The sequence below is a fragment of the Strigops habroptila genome, chromosome 1, assembly GCF_004027225.2.
Source record: "Strigops habroptila isolate Jane chromosome 1, bStrHab1.2.pri, whole genome shotgun sequence".
NCBI classification, from domain to species: Eukaryota; Metazoa; Chordata; class Aves; order Psittaciformes; family Psittacidae; genus Strigops; species Strigops habroptila.
The window spans coordinates 148,492,105-148,515,123 of record NC_044277.2 but is presented as its reverse complement, the minus strand read 5'-3'; the positions used below and the strand labels follow the sequence as shown (position 1 = coordinate 148,515,123).

Here is a 23,019-nt window from a genome sequence, read left to right as displayed (position 1 = left end):
TGAGTGTGAAGTGCTTGATTTGGCTTTTTCTTGATGGATGTGAAGTGGTTGTTTTAACTTTTCCTTGTTAACTGTTTGATTCCCCACCAAACTTTCCCAGCGACCAAAACCCATAGTTGATCAAGGTCTGAGACACTGGGTGGCTGGGAGATCTCCACATCTCCAGATGGTTTCCTTGGTAGGTGGGCTGCAGCAGTGCAAGGCTGATGTTTTTAAATCATATAGTTTATATTTTGTTTTGTGAAACCAGATAGCAGTGATTTCAGTGTTAAGGCTGACACGTGCTCTCTCCTTGATTTACCCTTTCCTTGATGTGTGGGGCATTCATATGGGTTGGATCAGGCCTTACAAGTGCTGTTCATCCTGGCAGCTCTTCATGAATCCCAAAGTTCACATATATTGTTTTCTTCTCAAACAGCTTGTCCAAGATACCTTTGCTGTGGTCCTTTTAGTATCTCTTTCTTTTTATGTTTGTGTTTGTTCTTCAGACTTGTTCAAAAGCCATCTTGCCCAGTTTGCTGAGTCATTGTTGAGCAGGAAGATGCTCGCTGGTCTTTAGTGAGTCTTTGCTTCCTGCTCTCCCTTCTGTATGTAATACTCATCACTCTTCAAAAACTTTGCATTGCCTGGGCCTTTGGTAGATTTCTGAGGTTCAAATTTGGACGTTGAGATGGAAGGGGAAGGGAATTGAGTGGTGTAAACTCTGGGCTTTCCTTAGCTGCAGCTTGCTTAAGCTGCTCCATTACAATAAATCCAAAATAGTCTTTCTTCTGGATGTTCATAATGGCTTGCCTTCATACCTTAAAGTACACGCAGGACAGTTACTTGTGTTTCCTCACTCAGACTGTGCCTTAGGCTTTGCAACTGTTTGAACGTGCAGTTTGGGGGGGTGTGGAGATTATGTGAGTTTTGGGATTTGTTGCTTCTGATGATGGGCAATTCTCCACCCGATTGACAGAATCAAGGCACAATCAAAGTATCTTGTTGCAGTCAGATTTAACTATGGCATTGTTTTATCTGTTCTGCACCTCCTGAGTGCTTTCCTCCCTAAGTAAATGTGCTCTCCTGAACTCCTGTCGGGCAATGCTGATACGAAACAATCCCTCTCAGTAACCTTCAGCATGTCCTTATCTCAACACATGAGCTTTTTGTTGTATTTTCCTTTCCCTGTCCAGCTGAGGAGGGCAGTGATGAAGTGGCTGTGGTGGGCACCTGGTGTCCAGCCAGGGTCAACCCACCACACTGTCAGTTTGTTTGTCATATTTCAGATTCATAATACCAGCACACACAAGGCATAACACATGACTTTTTTGGAAAAGCAAGTCTTTTGCAAGATCTTTATTTTAGGCTCTGCTGAACCCGAGTAAACCAGCAAAAGGAAGAAATTACAATTATGACGATGATGAGGTCAATCTTAGAGAGAAAATGGTCTCGAGAGCACCCACTTAAGTGAAATTGTCACTTGTTACAACTGCGTACATTCAGGGGCACAGTGGGATGCAATCGATTAATGGCTCCTTCAGCTCAGTGGGAGGTGGGGAAGCAGCTGCCTTTGATTTTTAGCCTTCTTGCACACTGATGCTCTCCACCGGGGAGTGGTAAACGGAAATATTCTGCCCATCCCGCAGTTTCAAGGTGACATCCTGAAGGCACCAGCTGACACAAACCAAAAGAGATCTTTAACTTGTTTCAATCACTGTTAATATAGTAGTAAAGTCAGTGTAGAAACAGCTGGCATGGAGAAACAAATCACTCCATGCATGTATTGCTTCTAAAGGTTCTCTCAAGTGCTTTAAAACTCGGCTTGGGAGTGCCAGCTTCTGAAAGCTGTTTTCCCTAACAGTGAAGCACAGCCCAGATTTAGAGGTCTGGGGTGTGTGCTCCTATTGGATGCAACTTGGATAAAATCCTGCTAGCTATTTTTAGATAGGACATTCCTCCCCCGACCCTGTGCCTTTCTTCCTCTCCATCCTGTGGGTGCATTCCTCGCTCCACTCCTCTCCAGCCTTGGAGCCAGACTGCGTTGCTAAGGAATTATCCTGGCTTGGAGGAGTTTGAACACTGTGTGATCACTCAGCGTGACTGCTGAAACCCTGACGGAGTATGACAGTGGTTACTCAAAGGAGAAGGAAAACTGCGTTGTTTGGAGACCGAGCGGGAGCCTTTTCCTTCCTCTAAGCTTTGCTTCAAACCCACTTCTGTGAGACTGCTCATGCTGCTTTGCCAGCTGGGAAGGACTATTATTTTGGGGTACTGAGATAGGATTTTTTTCCAAAGCTCCTGGCGCTCACCCAGCTGGAGTTGGTGCTGAGTACATACAATTGGGTAACGAGGCTGTGCGATGGGTCTGCTCACCAGACAAGCAACTGCCTCCTTATAACAGGGCTTGAAGGAGTAACTGCTCACTCCCCTCGGCATGGCCTGGGGTTCCAGCCCTTCCCTCCATTGGCTTCAGGGCAGACAAGTGCCATTTTGCAGGACTGGTGCCTTGGTCACTATTGCCTCAGGGCACCCTCCCAATCCCTGTGCTGAGTGAATGCCTACTCTCCTCTTCCAGATCCAAACCAGCTCATACACTCCAAATTACCCTTTTTTCCAGTTGTCCTCTTTTTTTTTAATAACCACCTAAATAAATAAACCCCTATGGACAGACCGCACTTGGAGACAGCAGCATTCAGTGGCTTAGGAGCCTCCACTCCTCTTACACAGAGCAGAGTGTTCACCTCCTGCTGCCATTTAACTGTGTCTGTATCAGTCTGGTTGCCTTCTTGGTCTCCACTGGCAGTGCCAACATGCATGCCCTGCAGAGCCACACCAGGATGAGTTTGTTATTCCTAATGGGGACTTCAGGAGCTCCTCTCCATGGACCAGATGGGAACCAGCCATTTTACTCTTAGCTCCTCAGCAAGGACACCAAGTCCTGCCCACCTCTGTGCAGAGCTCTGCACGTGTAGGCAGAGATGGTTGAGTCTGACAGATGGTTTTTTGTTGGTTTTTTTATTCCCCTCCTATTAAGCTTGCGGAAATGCATGGAGAGCTCACTGTAAAACAACACTCAAAGAGATGTATGTACTTCAGTTACTGCCATAGTTTAACATCTTGTAATCTTCAGTTGTCTTAAGAGTTCCCTCCTGTATTACTGGGTTACTGTGATTTCTCTCCATCTGTGAGGAAGGGATAAGGAGGAGTGAGGACATCAGAGCCAGGCCCCAGGGAAGCATAGGTGTAGAGGGGGCTGGGTACCTCTGGGGGTATCTCTGGTCATGAGGGAGAAGGCCAGGCCTGGCCCTGAGACCCCGAAGTCCCAACCTAGCACCTTCCTCCCATCATTTTACACCTAACTTCCCATACTTATTCAGAAGAGAATAAGTATTTCTCAGAAGAGAAATCCATTAAGTCATGCTCATCTAATTATGAAAAGAAAACATTACCATATGGCTGGTGGCAGCCAAGTAAAAATGTTGTAGCTTTGGGTTTCTAAATAGAGCTGACAGAAATGCCTAACAAATTCCAATAACAAGTATGTGTGAAGAGGTTTGTGTCTAATAAAATTTCCTCTTTTGCAATAGAAGATGGACTTTGAATCAATGAATTATTTGCTCAGTTCTAGAAATCAGTTTACCTTTGACAAAGGGGGTTTTCAGGCTTCAGTGCTACAAAAATGTAAAGTTGCTACTATATGATGTGGAATCACAATATCCTTCTACTATAACGTATCTAACACGTGCTTTTTTTTTACTATAAGGACAGTATTTATCAGATAGCTTGAAAAAAAACCCCAAACCATTTAAGCTCACCTTGATAGGCTCTGATATAACGGGTGATTCCCTTACTGCAATACACAATACAAGACTGGAGGTAGGATTGCTGTTCAATGGCCTCCGCGCCTCCTTGGGGACAATAAATGACCTTGGCTCCCTGTATTTGTATGTACACTGAGCTATAGTTTGCAGAACACATTTCACACAAATGAATGGCTTGTGTTGTTCTTCTATTTGTACTCATGGGGATGATTTCAATGTAATTCTCAACTAATTTACATTTTTGCTGTAATGACGGTAATAACCTTTCACAAGACCTTCAGACATGAATTTCTGCTTCCTTTGTGTGCATGAGCTCAGCAACACAGATGACTAAAGCAAATATCCTGCTCCACTCTTTTCTCCTACCACTTCTCTCGTGGCACCTCTCCCAATACGCACCATTGGCGGGAATGGTCCATCTCTGAGTTAATGTAGAGGTACCCCGCTGATTTTGTTCCAGATACCGGTAATTTTATCTGCAAACGTAAAAGTATGTCAAAGATTCAGTGGAGCATGTTATGAAATGGACATTTACTCCTTCTACAGTCAAAGATGCAACACCTTCTTTTTAACTTAACCTCTAGTGTAATTTTTTTACTGTATTTCAGGTTTCACTGTGTTTTCTAATGGCTAACATGTGCGCGGCTATACAAGTATGTCTGTTCTGCCATGCATTAATCTCTTGCTGCTGAAAGAATGTACTGTATTGCAGCTGCAACCCCCAGGGAAAACCACTTGCTCTCTGAAATATTTATGAGCAAACACCTTTCCTTACCAGAGCGCATGGTGATCCAGAGGTGACCTGCACTGTTAGAGCTTCTCACAACCACAAGAAGCCTGTAGGTTGAGATCCTTTATAGATCAGCCCCTTCATGTGCATTGAGGCAATCAGAAGTTCAATGATTTTTCTCAGTGTCACAAATTATACCACTCTCTTGTTTAACAGACAAAGTCAGAAGCTGTAGCATTGACCACAGGTAATTGCACTTGGTCTCATGTTTGAATAAGAGAAAAGTTTCAGGTGTAGTGTTTGCTGGTGGTATTGCAATCACAAAGAGAAAATGCCAGGGGTTCTCCAGCAGACCTGGGGATGTTGTGGAGTCAGTAAATTGATCTATGATATAATCATTAATGATGATTAACCAGTTTTATTTCACAAGAACATGAGTGCTCAGGAGCATGAAAAAGCAGAGAAGAAAGTTGGTGGTTCGTGTCTTGGGTGAGGTCGGCAGAAGGCAGGATTTGACCTCACCCTGAGTCACCCAAGCGACCAGCATTCTTAAACAGTGACAGAGGAGAATGTCAGCAGGACAGGTTCTTTTCTTTTCAATCAGCATAAGAGGTTGTGGGTTTTGCACATTTATGGGTTTAGAAATGTTTCCTGATAGAATCTTGAATACCTGGGAAACTGGGAAATGTTTTGGCTCAGGTATCATGTGGGTGAAGCCCTGGCTGGAGTGAGATGGAAAGTGGAATTTTATGTGAGCTGGTTTCAAGGTTGATTGTTCTTGCCCTGACAGCCCCTCTTCTTCACTGTACCATCTGCCCCATTCCTTAATGCCCTTGCTTGGTCCCCAGGACTCAAAGCTACTCACCAGGAGGAACAAAATGAGTCAAATGTGACAAGATCCCCCAGTGAGGGGGTGATCACTAGGGACGTTCTGCGTCACCAGCAAAACTAGGGAAGGGCAGCCAGTCCTGGATTAAGGGGTAAAAGCACTGATGGAAAGGCCTTTTTAGGCAGCAACCCAGAGTGGAAGTGGACCTGTGTTTGTGAGGTTTGCCTCGGCCCAGCCCTGGGCTGATGCAAGGCAGCCTTGTGCAATGCTTCAGAACCCAGCACAGCATTCTCCAGTCACTATGTAACACAAGTGCTCAGCCCTGGCAGCTGTCCTCTGTGGCACAGGCTTACAGTGCTTTTAAAAACCACCCCATTTGTGCTGTACCACAGCATAGCTCAGAGGCAGCTATAAAACTCTTCTGAACAAAGCTTTAAAAAAGAGTATGGGATGTATCCAGGAGGGAGAGGGAGGCAGCTGCTATTTTAAAGCTGGATCTGATATGTTTCTGGAAATTATTTTGTGGGTTACAGTAGCAGAAGGGGGATCAACTGACTTGGGGGTCACTTGGCATTCTGTGATGTGCCCATAGAGCATGATGTAAAAGTGCTGCTTGTGCTGTATCTAGTCCCTCATGTTAGAGCATAATTTATGCTTGAGAAACCTGTTCCTCTTTCAAATCAACTCATATCCCATCCTACTGCCTTCTAGTGCCCCCAAATGACTCATGACCTGCTGCAAATCCCCCAGCTGATCTCATGCCACCCAATGCATTGGGAAGCCACCCTGTGACACCACCTCCCAGCGTTACCTGTGCTCTTTCTGTGTCCACACGGTTACTCCCATCTGTCAGTCGGATGTTGTGAACCTTGAGAGGAGGGGCACCCAGGGCTTCCAGGGCATCAGGATTGCTGTTCAGTTGCTCCAAAGCCTGCTGGTAATACTGGGTCCTGGCAAAACCTTCTAGGTGAGAGAAACAGGCTAGTGAGGAGACTGTTCACTTAAAATCTAAAAATAAGTAAAAATGAATTGAAAAAACACATTTCCTCCAGACTACCCCACCCTTCCTGAAAAACAGTCCAAAACTATTAATTAAGAGAAATTTGGCTAAGGGAGGAAACACACCCTTACATCAGAGGAGCAGTGCTGAACTATAATGGTATTCAGCTCATTTAAGGGAAGAGGGCTCTGAATATAGCCTGTTCTGTACTGATACACAGTTCAGCTTGTGGCTGTGTCTCCCTGCTTTTCATGTTTCTATGTCATCTAAAAGGAACAAAAAAAGGGGGGTAAAAAAAGGCAGAAGGATGAATAGCTGAAAATGTTCTGAAGGTAATTCAAGTTTTCCTTTTAAAGGAGGTACAGAAAATACTTTAAGAATGGAGAATATTTTGCGGACAGTGGTGTGAGACTGGAACAGCTGCTTACACTGTGAAACTCTTGTTCTGGTCTTGATAACAGCTTTTCAAGTGGCAGCCAGGAAGCTGCAACTCTACTGATGGATGCATTAAAAGAGAGACACAAAGAAGCATCATTAGAGTTAATGGTCAAGCAGCGACAATAGCAAAGTAGACTGGATGCTGTAGTGTTGGCATATGGAGGATAATTGTGGTAAACTGCTATTTATCAATGTCTGATTGCTATGTATAGCTGGGAAATGCTATGCAGTGGTCACCCACGGACAATGCAGAGCTGTGAGGCTGGAAACTTGCCGACCCTCCTTATGGAGGCGGAGATTTACTGATAAACAGATTTAAGGCTTGTCTGTTGGGATTTCTAGATGCACTTTGCACCAGCCTAACTTCACTCTCTTGACATGAAGAAGGGCAGAGTTAACCTAAACATATCAAAACCATACTCAGGCATCTTTGCTCTCACCTTCCAAAGAGTTTAAAACAAAGTGTAAGGCTTGTTTCCTGCTCGCTTGCCTGTATTACTCTCTGAGCACGCGGTAGAAGGATGCTGCCCCCTCTCCCTAATTAGAGGCATCCCCTGTGAGCAGGCAGCATCCAGTTGGCATAGGAACAGCTTTGCTAGGCTGCAGCCTGCACTGGTCCTCCCTGGTCCCCTGCGCCATCCTAAGGAGCTCCAGGTAAAGGGGTTGCAGCACAGCAGTCATTTAGTGCCTATGGATCGTGGCAAGCAGCCACCCAGACGATGTTAGAAGTATGTTGCACTCATCCTACAGGTTGGAGGGGAAACGGGTTTGAGTTTCCTGGTGTTCCTTCTCAGCTGTTTCTTGTTAGTATTGGACATAAAATGCCTGACTAATGCATTTGTCCATGCGTGTTTCAGTAGGAGAGCTGAAACGATGCTGGGGTTGGCCTGGGAGACTGCTCCCACAAGGAGGGTGTGGAGGTGAGGACAGTGAGTAGAAATAGGATTACCTGAGCGCTTGCTTTCACACGGATCATGCACACACAAGCTTCCTTTCAACATGAAGGGTGGAGAGGGAAGGCCCTCTCTCCCCCTGCTCTACCATAATGGAAGCCAATTGCTCCTCACAGGTTCCAGCATGGGCCGGTTCTGTGCATTGGGTAGAAGGAACTGGATAGTCATGGGTGTGTGCCAATAGAAGGGTCCCAGTGGGCTCCTTTGTCTGCTAGAGGCTATAGAGGGGCACACTTAGCACCAGAAAGTGTCCTTTCAACAGCCTGGTTTGTATCAGACAGCTACTCAGTGGCCACTGACACCGCAACAGAGCAAGACGTAGCTGTCGTTTTGCACCACTTGATTGCACAGCTAAGTGATGCAGGGAATGAGCCCTTTGACTTTTGTATAGCACAGGGGGTGACTTCCCCCTCACCAGGTAACAATGCTGAAGCTGAAAATTAAAAAATGCTAATGTCCTTGTTAAAGCCAGATTTGGTATTTTAAGCGTAAGAGGATCATATATCTGTCATGTACTCCAGAGCTGGAGGGCATGAGCTGCTTAAAATTAAAGCCTGCTTTCCAGCCTTGTCTGATTTGCTATTAATATGTGTAAAATGAAGGCGAGGTTTCAGAGCTTATCTGAGGCCTTGAGGAACAGGCTTGGCTACACTTTCCTGGCAGCATCCTCTGATATAGGGGTAGGTGAAAAGCAGTATCATTTGATAGCTCCAGCAAGGGAGAGCCATAGGGCTGAGAGGCCTGTAGCACTCCCTGAGAGAGGCAAAGCCTGTTTCTGGTCTGATGCTAAATATCTAGAAACAATTTTAGACAAAATAAACATCAATCATTTGGACTAATAACTTGGATTTATAGTCTAAGACACATAGCAACTAGAGCTGTCTATATACAGCAACATCGCCTGTCTAGCTTTTCTTTCCTTGTCCTTATCTTCTTGATGCTGAGCATTCTTATCTGCCCTTCATTCAGGAGAAACTAATGGTGTCTTAGCACTTCACAGGCATGTTGTGTTTAGGGCCAGCACCACAGAGATTTACAGACAAAACCACTAGACATTAATACCTTCTCACAGATGGTCCTCTCTTCCTGCCCAGTTGTAAAATCTCAGTAAGAAATAAAACCTGCATTACTGCCTAAGCATCTATTTTGCCCTTGCCCTCGCCCTCAGAAACCAGACTTTCTCTTGACCATGACAGCCTCCTCCCTGTGCAATACCTCTAGAAATGTGTGCAACAGCACTTGGGAGAGCAGCAGCCCTGAAGCTGAACAAAGCAGAGCCCACAGAGGCAGAACCCAGAGGCTCAGCCGCACTTCCCTTAACTTCATCCGCTTTTCATGTCTTGCATGCTGCTATTTTCCCTGCTACACAAAAGCAAATGAAAGGGGCAGAGGAGAAATAAGGTTGCTAACAGCAGCAAGGCTTACTTTGCATAAGATTATACATCACGATGCATCCCCCGCCGCTGAACAGCCCCATGAAAACAGCCATTTGCTGCAGTTTTCTTAGAGAAGCTGGCATTTTTCTTCCCTGAAAAGAAAAAAAGGAAGACATTTGTTGTAAAAGAAGAAAGCTACAGGGTTATCCCTCCCCCTTTCCTCCTCTTTCCTAAAAGCCCTTTCCAACCAGGTCTGAATGAAAGCACAGTGCATCGGGCTCTTCCTCACTGGGGCCCCACCGCGTGCCCAGAAGGAAGGGTGGTGAGAACAGAGCGAAGCGGGGACCCAGCCGGGTTGAATGTGTTTATTCAACTTCTTTTAGTGATGCCACCACTTTGCTAATTGCCGAGAAGAAAATGACCTCCCTGGTGTGGCCAGGGGCCAGTGCCACATTGTCACGGGGGCTCCGGGTGCCTGCGCGCTCGCTCGCACACTGCGAGCATTCAGGCTCCGGGGAATGGATTTCTCTCTTGAGTAAACTCCTCTCAAGTAAACACGCTTGCGGCAGGGCTGGATCTGGCCTGGAGTGGTGAGGGACAGAGCCAAGCCAGCGCTGTGCCAGCGAAGAGAATGGAGCCAGGGTGTGCGTATTCTGTTGTGCTGTTTTTATTCCCAAGCCATGGGTAAACAGGAAGGATTCTGCAAGCTATTCCTCTTCCTTCCTGACCACCCCCCCACATCCCCCCCAGCCCAACCTTGCCCTTTTAATGAGTCACAATTTTGGCATTTGAAGGCATGACCCAGCAGAAGAAGAAACACCTCTGAGAAAGTCAACCTACTAAATGTTTCTGTGGTTTGAGCGAGAAGGCTCAGGGGAGACCTTACAACAGTCTTCCCATACCTGAATGGGCCTACATGAAACCGGGAAATGGACTATCTCCAAGGGTCTGTAGTGACGGGACAAGGGGGAATGGCTTTAACCTGACAGAGGGGAGACTGAGATGAGACATTAGGCAGAAGCTCTTCCCTGTGAGGGTGCTGAGGCGCTGGCACAGGGTGCCCAGAGAAGCTGTGGCTGCCCCATCCCTGGCAGTGTTCAAGGCCAGGTTGGACACAGGGGCTTGGAGCAACCTGCTCTAGTGGAAGGTGTCCCTGCCCGTGGCAGGGGTTGGAACTGGATGAGCTTTAAGGTCCCTTCCAAACCATTCTATGAAGGAGACTGTGTGGCCTGAAGATCCTGAGCTAATGGTCCGGCCTGCAACAGGTTAGTAGGACTTGAGCTCAGTTGTCAGTGGAAGAGTAGCATGTTGCTTCAGGCTGTGGCAGGATGGGACTTGACCAAGCATCAGAGTATTGACTTAATGCTGTTGCTTGTCTTGCAGCGGGGATGGTAGGGAGGAATGGTCTTGACAGCAGTTTAAAAAATTAATAAATAAAAGGAAGAAAGAAAAAATAGCAAAAGGCTGCCCTTTTTGATGTAGGCACTCAGATAGCTGAACACTTGCGGAAGCTGTATGTTTCTAATCCCAAAGGCTTCATGCCTCAATGCCATCATGGTGTCACTGAAGTGTTGCACTCAGTGAGAGCTGCTTAATAAACCAAGGCCCAAACCAGTTACAGAAATGTGACCTGGGCAAGGCTGTTTGAGTCCTGTTGTGAAAACTCCTTCTAGCATCCCTCAGGTATGTGTTAGTCAGGTATTGCTCAGCTGACATCCACAATTTAGAGAGGGTGGAGAGGCAAATGCCAGGACTCTTTCCCATCGTGGCCAGGTCAGGGTGACATGGGCAGCCTCCTCTTCTCACTGCTTTGCTGACATGCCCATCTCTTGCATCCTCTAGCCCAAGGGAAACTATGAATGCAACCCAGGTCCAACTTTCATCTATGCTCTATCGGCACTAGCATTCAATTGTAATGTATGCTTCTCCTTAGTTGAAGGCTTTCCTTATTAACTGGTTCCCTTAACTGTAAGAACTCTTAATGTTTAAGTTTACTCTTTAACTTACTTCACATTTATGGATGGTTGGTAATGGTAGCAACTCAGAGAAGCACACAGGCATTATGTCTACTTTATGTCTCAAAATCCCCAAATTGTGCCACTGGTACAGTCATCATTGCTCACTCCTGATCTGTTTATCTGGTTTTCTTCACTTCCCCTGGAGACCTTGAGCAGTGTGAGAAGTTGCAGCAGAGGAAGTACAAGTGTGTCTTTGCAGAGAAACGGTATCAGTGGTTTCACAAGGACAGCAAGAGCTCTCTGCTCGCTCGCTTGTGTTTGCAACCTTCCTTAGACTGCAATTTATAACATTACTTCTTCCCCCTCAAACTACAAAATCTGATTAATAACCAAGTTTCCTGTAAGATCCAGCCAGGAGCAGGATCTGACACCAAGACGGCATAACAGGGAGGGGGAAAGTGTGGTATATCTGGAGGGTGGATCAGATACCACAGTCTGTGACCTGCAGCGTTTGGTTTTGCCCCTTTCAAAGTGGCAGCCAGGCAAAACTTGCTTTCTGTGATGAAATTCAGGGTAATTGAACTCAAATGTCTGAGGGTGGGGGATGCTGTTGGCAGTTTGAGTAAAAGTGGGAAGATGTGGAACTCTTGCACCAGTGAGGAAGTTTTGACCAAAGCTCAGGGGACCTCCTTTGCAAAGGGTAGGAATCAGTTCTGCAACTCACTGTCAGGGGGGTTGAGGTTTGTTAGGTCTTGCAGTCTGGTCACACCCAAACAAGGGGGATGGAAAGTAAGAGCAGCTTTGTGCTGATCAGTACTGTGCTCACACGCTCATCACCAGCTCCACTCACAGCAGGTCAGTGGCCACAAGCGCCCTGATGGTGCTGTGCCAAGGCAGTGCCATCTGGCAAGGAAGCTTGGCAGCAGAGAAGTGGTGATCCCAGCAAGCACTGCTGCCCCATGCAGCACTCCCGGCTGCTCCTGATGTGCTGGCCCTGCCTGCAGTTGTCGCTGCTGCTGGCCCTGCTGAGGCAGGGACATGGCAGGTTGGAGGTGCACAGAAGTTGCACAGCCCACACTGGCTCTGTGAAGGTCCTCGCTGATGTAACAGGGAGAATATCTCCATTGCCTGCTTTCAGTCACAGTGGGAAACCTGCAGGCTGGACCATCCCATCCCCAGGCTAGCCCTTGATGCTCTCCTCCCACTTGTTTCTCAGCTCTTTTCCCAAGCCAGTCCCATGACAGCACATTGCGGGAAGAGGTTCAGAGCTACGCGTTTTAACAAGTCTCTCAAGACCTTGCAAACCTTCTCTTTGATCCCACAGTTCCCTGTTAGCTTCCCAAAGCAAGGACAGGTGTCCTTGGAGCCCAGTGCATCCCTAACAGGGGGCTGCTGCTCCCCTCTCCTGCCATTATGGTCCCTTGCAGCATGGATGTCCAGGTAGTGCATCCAAATCCTTGAGCATCCCTCGGCATGCAGCTGCTGATGACTTCTGAATGATGACACCAGAGATACTAATGGTGTCAGCTTGTGTAAGACTGAAACATAGTAAGGAGCTGTTTTCTGCGAGGACTCATAGCAAGGATTTCTGCCCTTTGGCCAACCATGTTAGCTGCTCCCATCTGCTGCTCTGCTGAAGCATGGTAAAGCAGAGAAGGGAAGGGAAGCAGAGACATGCCCAGAGGTGTTCCCCCTGTCCTGAGCCCTTCTGAAAGTGACTGACAGCCTGCCAAGTGGAGAGGCCGTTAAAGGAAGCCCCTCAACTTCACTTGCCACAAAGGCAGTAACTGTAAGACAATGCATTTAGGAGAAGCTTATAGATACAACATGCAATTGCCTCCTGAGGAGGGAAGTTCATGTTGCTATCTGTGGTGGAGATCTCCCCTCAGAACCTATTATACCACTAAAAAGCATGCAAGTCAACTGGTGGAAAAACAGATTTCTTCACAGCTGGTAATTAAAAAAACACAATTTCCAAGCTAGGCTGTCCTGGAAAAACATCTTTTCCCTTGTGCTATTTGCAGTGGTAAAAGATTAAGTGGAGATTAGCACACACAAAATCACCAAGCCTACAGTTACCAAAAGAAGACGCATTAAATCACAGTAAGTAGTGTTTTCTGAGTATTAGAGTAGAGCTTCCTAATAAGGACAAAGGGCAATGTTCATTTTGTGTCTTGAAAATAGTAAGAAATGGTGGAGAAGGTAGTATTCAGGCTTGACTTTGAAACTAAGCAGGACTCAGGCAGTTAACAAGAAGATTTAACAAACTCAGAGAAGTGGAAGGCTCCCAGGGTCACATGTGAAATGGTGGGTTACTGCAGCAATGAAGTCTGGTTTTAATTAGACTTGTTTTCTCCACAGAGGATCTTCTAAAAATAGGCTGAGCTTATGAGATTCTCCCTTATTTCAGCAAATTCAGATTTTCTGGTTTGGTCTCTGAAATTCATGTTTCCAAGGTTTGTCTTGGGTACATCCACCAAAGGCGCAGGTAGTACGAAGCAAGAGGCATTTCCACCAAGCCACATTCATTTTATTTCCCTCAGACCTAAGTGAAGGAGCTGGGGCTGCAGCTTCTTTGGGGAAGACACTTCCTCCTGCTCCTTTTCCTTCTCCTCATCCTGGCACTACCAAGCTCCACCAGCACATCCAGCTTCTGGGTGCTATCACAGACCAAATAGTAAACAATAATATAGTTCTGAAATCAGAGAAGCAACTTGATCCATGCAAACTCAGTGTGATTACTGCTGGTTGTCTCAATTTGGGCCACTGCCTACCTACCTCGCCAAGACAATATATTGCCAGGCCACCAATATAAGCAGCTGGTGCTGCTTATATTCAAACCTTCAAACCACTTTGAACCACTGTGGTCCTGAGGTGTTTGCATGACACACTAAATGTATGGCAAGAGACAACTATTAAATTAAAGCTTATCAATAGGCCTGAACACGGACCTGAGCATCTAACTTCAAGGCTGGAACTGTTGCCTAACCCTTCTGCAATGAAACTCTCCCTTGGGCTGGTGGGATTTGAGTCAGGCCCAGCTTCAGCTTTTCTGCAAGCTACCCAGGCAGTCATGGAAGTACAGGAGATGAGGGTAATGTCAGGCAAACCACGCACAAGCACACACCTGCATTTCACATTCTTGCTCTCTTGCCCATCCATTGATCTTGAAAGATCCATAAGGCATCTGGGTGCGAGCCAATTTCTATACTAACAACATGCCAGGACAACATTTCAGATACATCTTCTTGACACTCACTGTCTACAGAATACCTTCATCATCGGTACTGTCACTAAAGAGAGGACAGTGCAGCAGAAGTGTTTCATCAGGACCATCATTTCAGCATCTTATTTTCCCCTTTTTCATGGAAATATTCTCAACATACTATCTACCTCATTTCTGAGAAGTAACAGCACAAATTGTGCCCCCTGCACTGAGAAGGCACAGTTTGGCATTTAGGGAGGCAAAACACCTTTTCAGCCAGCACTGAAATGGTCCCTTCCAGGGTCTCTTTGTGGATTGGTTCCTAGGAACGTGTAACTCACCCTAGTTAAATGCTTTGAAGGGACAGCTGTAGGTATGAGGAAGTTTACTGACAAGCCAGGATACTGCATTAAGCTTATTTTCTGCCTTTGCTGTTAGCTAATTAACAAGGAAAGTGAAAGCAGTTGATAGAGTGATTAAGGACTCCAAGCAGCTACCTCATTCTTGTAGTTGTATCACATCTCCTGGGGCACATGCTACAACACAGGTGGCTTGCTCAGTTAGCACAAAGCCTGACATGGTGCCTACAGATATTTTGGTTTCATTTCCTTTTTCTCTCTTCTTGGGCGCGCTCATTTGCGCATTTCTGTATCTTTAGGTACCTTCATACATGTTCCGTACTCTACTGCCACAGACCACTTCCCTTTTGTGCTCTTGAACTACAGTCTCATCCAGCAGGCTCGCCTGTACTGCATTTCTTTTCCTCCTGCTTGCCAACCTGCACCCCTCTGTGTGCCCTCTTTCCCTGCAGACTATTGCACCATCCTGGTGGCAGGCTGGGGACACCATTCCTGTTGTCCAAGGAGCCTTCTCCTGCCATCCCTTGGTTTATCCCTCTATGAAATGGAGTCTGTCTTCCTAACTGCAGGTAATGAAGGCAGGTGCCTAAATCCTTTTCTCCTAAGATGCAAAGATGTGCTACAACCTAGTTTGTTCAGTCTTTTTGAAAGCCAGGTTCATGTGCCAGCCAGTTCAACAACCTGCTCCAGATCATCCTCCAAAGACAACTAGAGCTGCCCATGCTTCATACTGAAGTACTAGGGATATCACAGAAAAGAGGCACAACTAGGGCGTATTATTGGAGAAGTAGGATAATTATACCTACAGAGTGACCCATTTTTGCTGTTATTGGAGCACAGCATTATAGGTTAATGCCTAATAATCTGTCATTAACATCCCTAATTGTATGTTTCTGTAATTGGACATCATGGAGGGGGGGAGGAAGGTGTGAATGTTCACCTTTTGTCTTTTAGAGGTGAACTGCAAAGGATTTAAGAGTAAGAATTCCTAAGTAGGGTAAATGAAAAAGTTGCATCCAAGTCGCATCTTCCTACATTCTTCCAAATGCAGGAAGAAAAGAATCAGTGGTGTTTATGGTTTTAACAGTGAGTGGTTTACCTGAGAAAGCTACAGGACAGCTTCTTGGCTTCCCTGCCACTGGGAGTGAGGTCACACGAGCTGCAATCCAAGGTTCAAAAGAATTGCTCCACGCTGTACCTGTGCCTCCCCACAGCATGCGTCAGAGCCCAGCTTCCAAATGGGCACATTAGAACAAAAGAATCCCATAAAGAAATAGCAAATATAGTCCTTTGACTTGTCTCATGCTCTCAGGATGAGAGGGAATAGCACTCTGTGCTTAGGAGGAGCTTAGCAGAAGTGGACTGTCAAGCCAGGGAGGTTTTCATAGTGTGATGTGAATTTACTGTATATGGTTTCCTAGAATAGGTTCACTGAACCTGCAAGGTAAGTGATCAGTGAAGAGTACCAAACCATTTCTCACGGAAACATCAAAGAGCTTGCAATGCTTTCTATGCAGTGATGACTACTTGGCTCTCTTGCCAGTCTGTGGGCATCTATCTGTGTCAAATACATTAATTATGCTGAAGTCACTGACAAGATCTCAAAGCCAAACCCAAGAACCTATCTAGCTTTAAGTCAACTTACTAAATCCTGAGATGGCGAAAAAACACGAAGAAACACAAGGAGCCTGTAGTAAGCTTCTTGGTTAACAGGTCACATTTTACCTCGGAAAGAGAAAACGGTCACAAAAGTTTGTAGAAGTACTGCAGATGTCATTGGGCTAGGAAGTGTATGTGGCTATGTTAAAAGCTAGTACCTGCCTCAAAGTTTACAATCTCTATCTCTAATGCTGGCAAGGCTCACACCTGTCTGTGGCCTTACTAACTTCAATAACACAATCCACATGTATGCACTAAATAAGCACGCAGCAGACAGTGGCCTAAAGGAACTGAATGCCAGAGGAGGCAGTCACAGGGAACAAATGTTTAAGGCAGGAACAGAGTGTAAATCATATGATCTTGTTCCCTTGCAATGTATCTGCTTCCGGAAATAAGGAGGTAGAAGGTGTGATCTACTCTGCTGTTATCAGCATGAAGCCCAATTTACAAAGCCTTAGAAAGAATCAGTGGTAACAGGAACGTTTGCAGCCCTATGGCCAAACATCTTGCTGATATAATGCCTTTTATTACACAGTATTATAGCAGTACATACTTCTGGCACTTCACAAACACCTTGCTCTTACCCATGTTTCCTGCTGAAAACCAAAAATAAATAAAATGCTACCCTAAATTCCCCCAGATTCTTAGATGTGGTAAGTTTATTTCAAGCGCCCATCCTTACACCCTCCCCAGAAGGGCTCCTCCTTCAGAAAAAGCTGACCCTACCCTTCTTCAGAAAGTCAAGTCTCTTTGAAATACATCAGATCAACACTTAAAAGCCAAAGGCTTTGAGAAAAACTAATTACTTTCTAATATCTTGGACACCTGGATCATTTCCAGAAGTTGGTCCTTACCCACATGAGCAGAACTGGTTCAGTATCAGCTAAATCTGTTAACACAAATTAAGACCCGGGGAAAAAATAACCTCAAAGACTCGTGACTTTTTAATAAGCATTGAAGACCAAAACCGGCACAAAACCAACAGGGATTCTGACCTAGAAACATTTTATTCTCAAAGACAAAAAGGGAAAAAAAGTTATGATGGGAACTATTAAAAAAGAAAATACAAGAAACTCCCATAATACTTGAAAGTTTCCGTTCAGACACATCCAGCTTGTTAACTTGTGCACAGAGCTCTGTGAGATGGAGATGGAGAGAGCAAAAAGGTGAAGGAAATGGTGTGAACCTGCCACATTGTTTGCATGTGCAGCACCTGGAGTCAGGCCTTTACCTTGAGCTGAGGAGTAGCTACTGATTTATCCATCCACCCCTGGAGAAAGGAAAAGATATGCTGGATGCTCACAAGGCAGTCGGATGTGAATCAGCTTCTCTTCCAAAAAATGAGTCAGGGCAAGAGGAATTTCAGAGAACAGCTGACTGCAATCCGTATTTTCCCCCTCAGAACGTGTGTGGGAAAAGATCTGAAGGGAAAAATATCTCCCTGTTTAATGCTTTAAATGATATCTCTGTTTTATTCACTAAATCTTGGGTCTTTCTATAGCTCCCGTTAGGGAAGGCAGGGATTTTTTTTCCCCTTTTGGTTTGCAGACTTGTGGCAGAAAAACATGGAATGACTTCACAGGAATCCTGTATAAAGTCAGGCAATTGGTCTCCAAAGATCTCGGCTGTCTCCCTGCACAGAGACCATCTCTTCTCTTAGGCTAAAACATGCCAGCCTAGAGAGGTTCACTACAACTCCAGGGCTGTTTCCTACAGCAAACCTACCTTTAGGGATACGGTGACAAGCTTTTCCTGTGGAGCTATGGCATAGGGCTTTGCCCAAAAACGAGGTGTGACAGTCCAAGAGCTGGACAAAAGCACAAACCACACTTTTACATACTGTTGATGAGTGAGATTTTTCAAAACATCATGTGGTTTCTGTGTGCTCAACAGGCAATACTTTTACAGGATCACTGTTTCCTAAAAGTGCTGGGATCTCTGAAAAGTAGGCTGCTTTCTGGCATTGTGAAGAACACCTTCACTAGAAGCTTTCAAACAGGGCTGCTAACAACATAATGTTATTTCCTCATAAACTTATTGCTATCGTAATCTTCAAATACTTGTTTGTGGGGTTTGTTGAGCAAATGCTAGATTACCAAGGGCTAAATACAATGAGATATGACAAAAGTGGCATACACAAGACACGTAGGTGTGCTGTGAGCCGGTAGGAAAGGAAACAGGACCAGTTAGCGGGGAATCACTGCTGCTAATGATGCTGGCAGGGATCCATGCCCACAGACTTCTGAAACTGAAGGCTCCAGAGGAAAGACTGTGCTTTTGACCACAACACACACATTTTTTTGTTTGCTTTTGTTTCCTTTTCTCATTGCATGCTACTGAGCTCTCTTGTTGCGGGAATTAGGCAGAGGGATAAAGAGATACCATTGCTTTTATACAATGTTACTCCCAGGGACCTCTGCTTAGGTAGAAAAAGCCCCTACTCAGTGTCACTTCCAATTCATCTGCAGCTTTTGTACAAGCACAGCATTAGACGGTGCTCCCGGGTTCCACAAGCAACTCGGGGACTGAGTCACTGTATCACTGTGGCTAAACCCATAAACTTTGGGTGTCTCGATTCACATGTGAAAATAAGTGACTAAACACTTCCTGGGTCCTACTCTGCTGGAAGATAGTGACATTTAATGGCTGCAAAATGCTTTGACAGCCTAAGATGTAGTTTTACTTAGGTGAAGCTGCCTGTGTACTGTACGTGCAGTTATGAGGCACATGTTATGAGGCACAACAATGTGCTCCAGAGATAAAAAACTAGAAGTATTTTGCAGGATGGCACAGGGTGTGTTGTAGGACCAGCAGAATAATTACAGCAGCCGCAGTTGGCACTTATTGGAAAATTAAAGAAGCTGTTAACCAGGTCATTAATAATCCGTGACTACCTGCCTTAATAGTATTCTTCAGTCAACAGGCATGAGGGTGAGGGGGTGGAGGAAAGCGTCACACCTTCTTCTAAGTCACTGTCGAAGGCTGATATCCTTGTTTTTCATCACTTTGTAATCTGGTTGTTTACTCCCCTCCTGCTGTCCCTTCGGACTGGCTCTTCCCCTGCTGCTCGCTCTCACACCAAAGGACTGCAAGGCTCTCAGCCAGGGAAGCCAGCAGCCGCACCTGAAACAGCCAGTCCCAGGGGAAAGGCAGCCTTCTCTGTGGTGTCCCAACCTGGTGGCTGTCTCCCTGCTGCCTCTAAACACCTCTCCTGAGCGTGCGCTCCTACTCCTGAAGATGATTTCGTCTGCAAAGTATCCCTGTCCATTTGCAACGTACTATGATTTGTTCCCTCGCTTCTTGCTCTTTGCCTTCTATGTGTAGGCAGATGGTTGGAGGAGGAGAGAAAAGCAACTTGTTTCCAGCTTCTTCAGACAAACACATGCTCTCCAGAGCAGACAGATGCCTTAAAGTCAGATCCAGGGCATCAATTCCTCTTTTGGGTTCAGCTGTAGCATATAAAGCATTTGCTGGCTCTGGTCTAATGCTTTTTGACATTGTCAGGCCCCCTTCAGTGAACTACTGCCTTGAAACCAACTTGACAGCAAGTATTGTTCTACATTTACTAATATGATGCGTGCTATCTTCAAACTGACATGTTCTGAGGCCAGACACCAGCTGTGCTCAGCTCTGGCTTCACAAACAATATTCAGGCAACAGCACAGGCCTCCTGCTGCTAAGAAGTACATAAATAAATAAAAACATGCCTTTACCATGCTGCTGTTGCACCTTTTTAGCCTTTCAATCTCAATTTTGCAATATTTTCTTCTTTTCTTTGGGGTCTTAAAATTGGAAGTATGCATGTCCCTGCACCCTCCCCTTTTTGGCTTCTTTAGGAAAGGGCTTTTTTTTTTTTCCCAAGTCTTCTTTCAATTTATTCTTTTCTTTCTCTTTTTGGATCCAAACTTAAATTCCAGAAACTTGAATCTACATAAAAGTTAATTAACTTCAGGAACTGGTTTTCCTCTCCTATTTTTTTTTTTCTCTTGAATGCATATTTTTTTTTTTTACTATAGCCACTGTAATTTTCTATTATTTTAAAAATGTTTGGCTTAATGGGTTATGTTTGCTTAGTCAATAAGCTGATGATGCCCATGACAGCACCAGAAGTGTTTGGTTAGCAGCAGGGAGGAAAAAGAATCAATAACTCCAAGCATTTGGCAGCTTTGTGGGCAGGAAATCATTTGTATTCTCTGGTTTAAATCAATGACCTTCTTTTCTTTGCTGTTCCAACAGGAAATTATAAACTCTGTGAACACTATTTGCATAGTGCCTTCTGCAATACACTTGTATATGCCTGGGCAAAACAATATGTTAAGCCCAGCAGTGCTTCTCTGAGGTCTCTGTTAGAGAAAGCCAGGCACTTAGCATAGACTTTACAGCTGCAGGCACTTGTGTTTATTAGCAGCAGAGGCAGACTAGAGCAAGATGTGAAAAGAGCTCCACTTCCAACAGCATCATCTAAAGATAAAGGGATTATTATTTGATAACAGGGTTGTGTACTACAGAGCATGAATAAAACGCCACCTTTGAAACTTGGCAAGATGTTTTATTTCCAGTGACAGACAGAAAGTTGCTACTTCGACATTAAAGCTGCAATTGCACTTCCATATCTTGCTTGTCAGGGTTGCCCTACTGTGCCAGGTACGGTTTGAAAGTGCTGCACTTTGCTTGAACTCAGCTTGGCATTACTGAGTGTGTGTTTGTGAAAGGTTCAGTCTCCTCTACCCTGCCCTTTTGCCAAATGCACTTAAGCAAGAAAAAGAAATTGCCACCTTGTCTTGCCATGCTGATGGGAAACTGTTCCAGGAAAGCAGCATTCTGAGAAAAGGCAGTATTGAGGCTGGCACTGAACCTGTCTTCCAACTTTTTCTGCTTCATTATGTCCATCTCAGCTATTTCTTAGCAAGTAGGAGAGCTGGCATTCAAGAAGGCAAGCTAATCACAGGAGATGAAGATGTGTGACCCCTTTTTCTGTTTCCCCCAGTGCGAACACAGTACAGCCCTTAATTCTTGTCTATGGCTAGAGCTAAATGTTGCAACTTGCAGCACCAGCAGCTGGCACTGTAAAGCTCCTAGGCCTATGCACACCTTTATGTGCTTATCTTCATCCTGTGCAGGGGAATGACATGATAAACCAGCCTGAAACACATTATTATAACCCCAGAAACTACCAAGGCCTCACGAGTCTGCACGGAAATCCAATGTCATAAAATTCAGGCATCCAGACAGCTCTGCTTTGCTTTTGCACATGACAAGTCTTTTCACAGTAGTTCTCAGCATCCCTCCTGTGCTCCCAATGCCACTGGCACAAAGCTGTAGTCATCAGGTAATACTTGAGGTAGGTTTATTAGTTATGTCACAGCTCTCCCTCCGTGACGCAGAAAGGATAGGAATGTAACTCAGAGTGACCGAAGTGGAAGTAATATGTAATTCTTTCACTCCTGCTTTGTTTCTATTAATTTGCCAGATGTAAGGTTGCCATCCTGACCTCACAAGCACTTCATTCCTTCCCCCTGCAAACTGTACATACTTGTTGGAGTCCCTTATGGAGGTCTTGGAGCACTCTTAGCATTTCTAAAATTTGCTGTTCCTGACTGAAGGAAGCCACCAAGAAAATGAGGTGCCTCACCTTCTCACTGACCAGAGGCCAAAGCAGTATCACAGAAGGGCTGAGGTCAGAAGGGACCTCTGGAGGTCTCCCATTCCCCTGCTCAAATGGGGCTGCCTACAGCCAGTTGCGCAGGACAATGTGCAGATGGCTTTTGAGTATCTCCAAGGATGGAGACTCCACAGCCTCCCTAGGCAACCTGTGCCAGCACTTAGCCACCTCCAGCGAAAAAGCACTTCCTGATGTTCAGACTGCACCTCTGGTGTTTCAGTGTGTGCCCGTCGCCTCTGGTGCTGTCACTGGACACTGCTGAAAAAAGCCTGGCTCCTTCTTTTTCACACTCTCCCTTCAGGTATTTACAGACATGGATGAGATCCCCCCTTGAGCCTTCTCTATGCTGAACAGTCCCAGGAAGCAGAGTGCTAAAACAAGGGATGAAGTGGGTAGCTATTGCTCAGTTGACTTGCATCTACTGAGTGGGTCAAAAGCAAATGTGCCTTTCTTTCCCTGTTGCTTTTCTTCCCTTCTCCACGCATACATCTCCTAAATGTCATGCTGTCACCTTTTCCCATTGAACACCACATACCTGGAATCTTTCCATATCACAACCAGAAATGTTTTAATCTGGAAAGATGTGCAAATAGAATAGCTCATGCCAGAAATATGAACTGGTTTGGTTAGTTTTAGGCTTTGGACAGATTTGTGAGTGATTTATGATTACATATGAATAAAACATAATCAGAAACTGTGGAGTGATAGTGGTGTATATATAAAAAGGAGAGCTGCTCCTGTTACATGTGGGAACATATAGGCCATAATCGAACTCTTTTGAGGCTGTGAAAGGTGCGCTATGTGACTAATTCATTTCACTAATATATGACAAGCCACTTTCATAATGGAAAAAATTACTTTCCTAGATAATTTGTTTTTTCACTACTTATGATTGCTGTTACACTCCTAAGGGTGTGTATTTTACACTATGCAGAAAACCAGTATGGAATAAAAAACGCTGATAGACTCAAAACCTGCATTCATCTTCAAAACAGAAGTTTGTGGGTTGTTGTTTTTTTAATATATACAAGCTATGGTTGCTGAGGT

The 23,019-nt window shown here is 45.2% G+C and overlaps 1 protein-coding gene across 3 annotated transcripts in view; it reads right to left on the bottom strand.

Annotated features, from left to right (window-relative positions):
* Positions 1 to 1,306: 1,306 nt before the first annotated feature.
* LOC115605471 (cytochrome c oxidase assembly factor 1 homolog) overlaps positions 1,307 to 23,019 on the bottom strand; it is a 52,244-nt gene continuing 30,531 nt past the window's right edge. For 2 of the 3 annotated variants that reach the window (XM_030479908.1, XM_030479886.1), the window contains exons 4-7: positions 9,179 to 9,281; positions 6,174 to 6,325; positions 4,203 to 4,279; positions 1,307 to 1,656 (exon numbers count right to left, since the gene is read on the bottom strand). In XM_030479908.1, coding sequence (XP_030335768.1) covers positions 1,560 to 1,656; positions 4,203 to 4,279; positions 6,174 to 6,325; positions 9,179 to 9,272 — 420 coding nt within the window. In that variant the 5' untranslated portion in view covers positions 9,273 to 9,281 and the 3' untranslated portion in view covers positions 1,307 to 1,559. The remainder of the gene's footprint in view (positions 1,657 to 4,202; positions 4,280 to 6,173; positions 6,326 to 9,178; positions 9,282 to 23,019) is intronic. The other variant, XM_030479897.1, reaches the window with a different exon arrangement.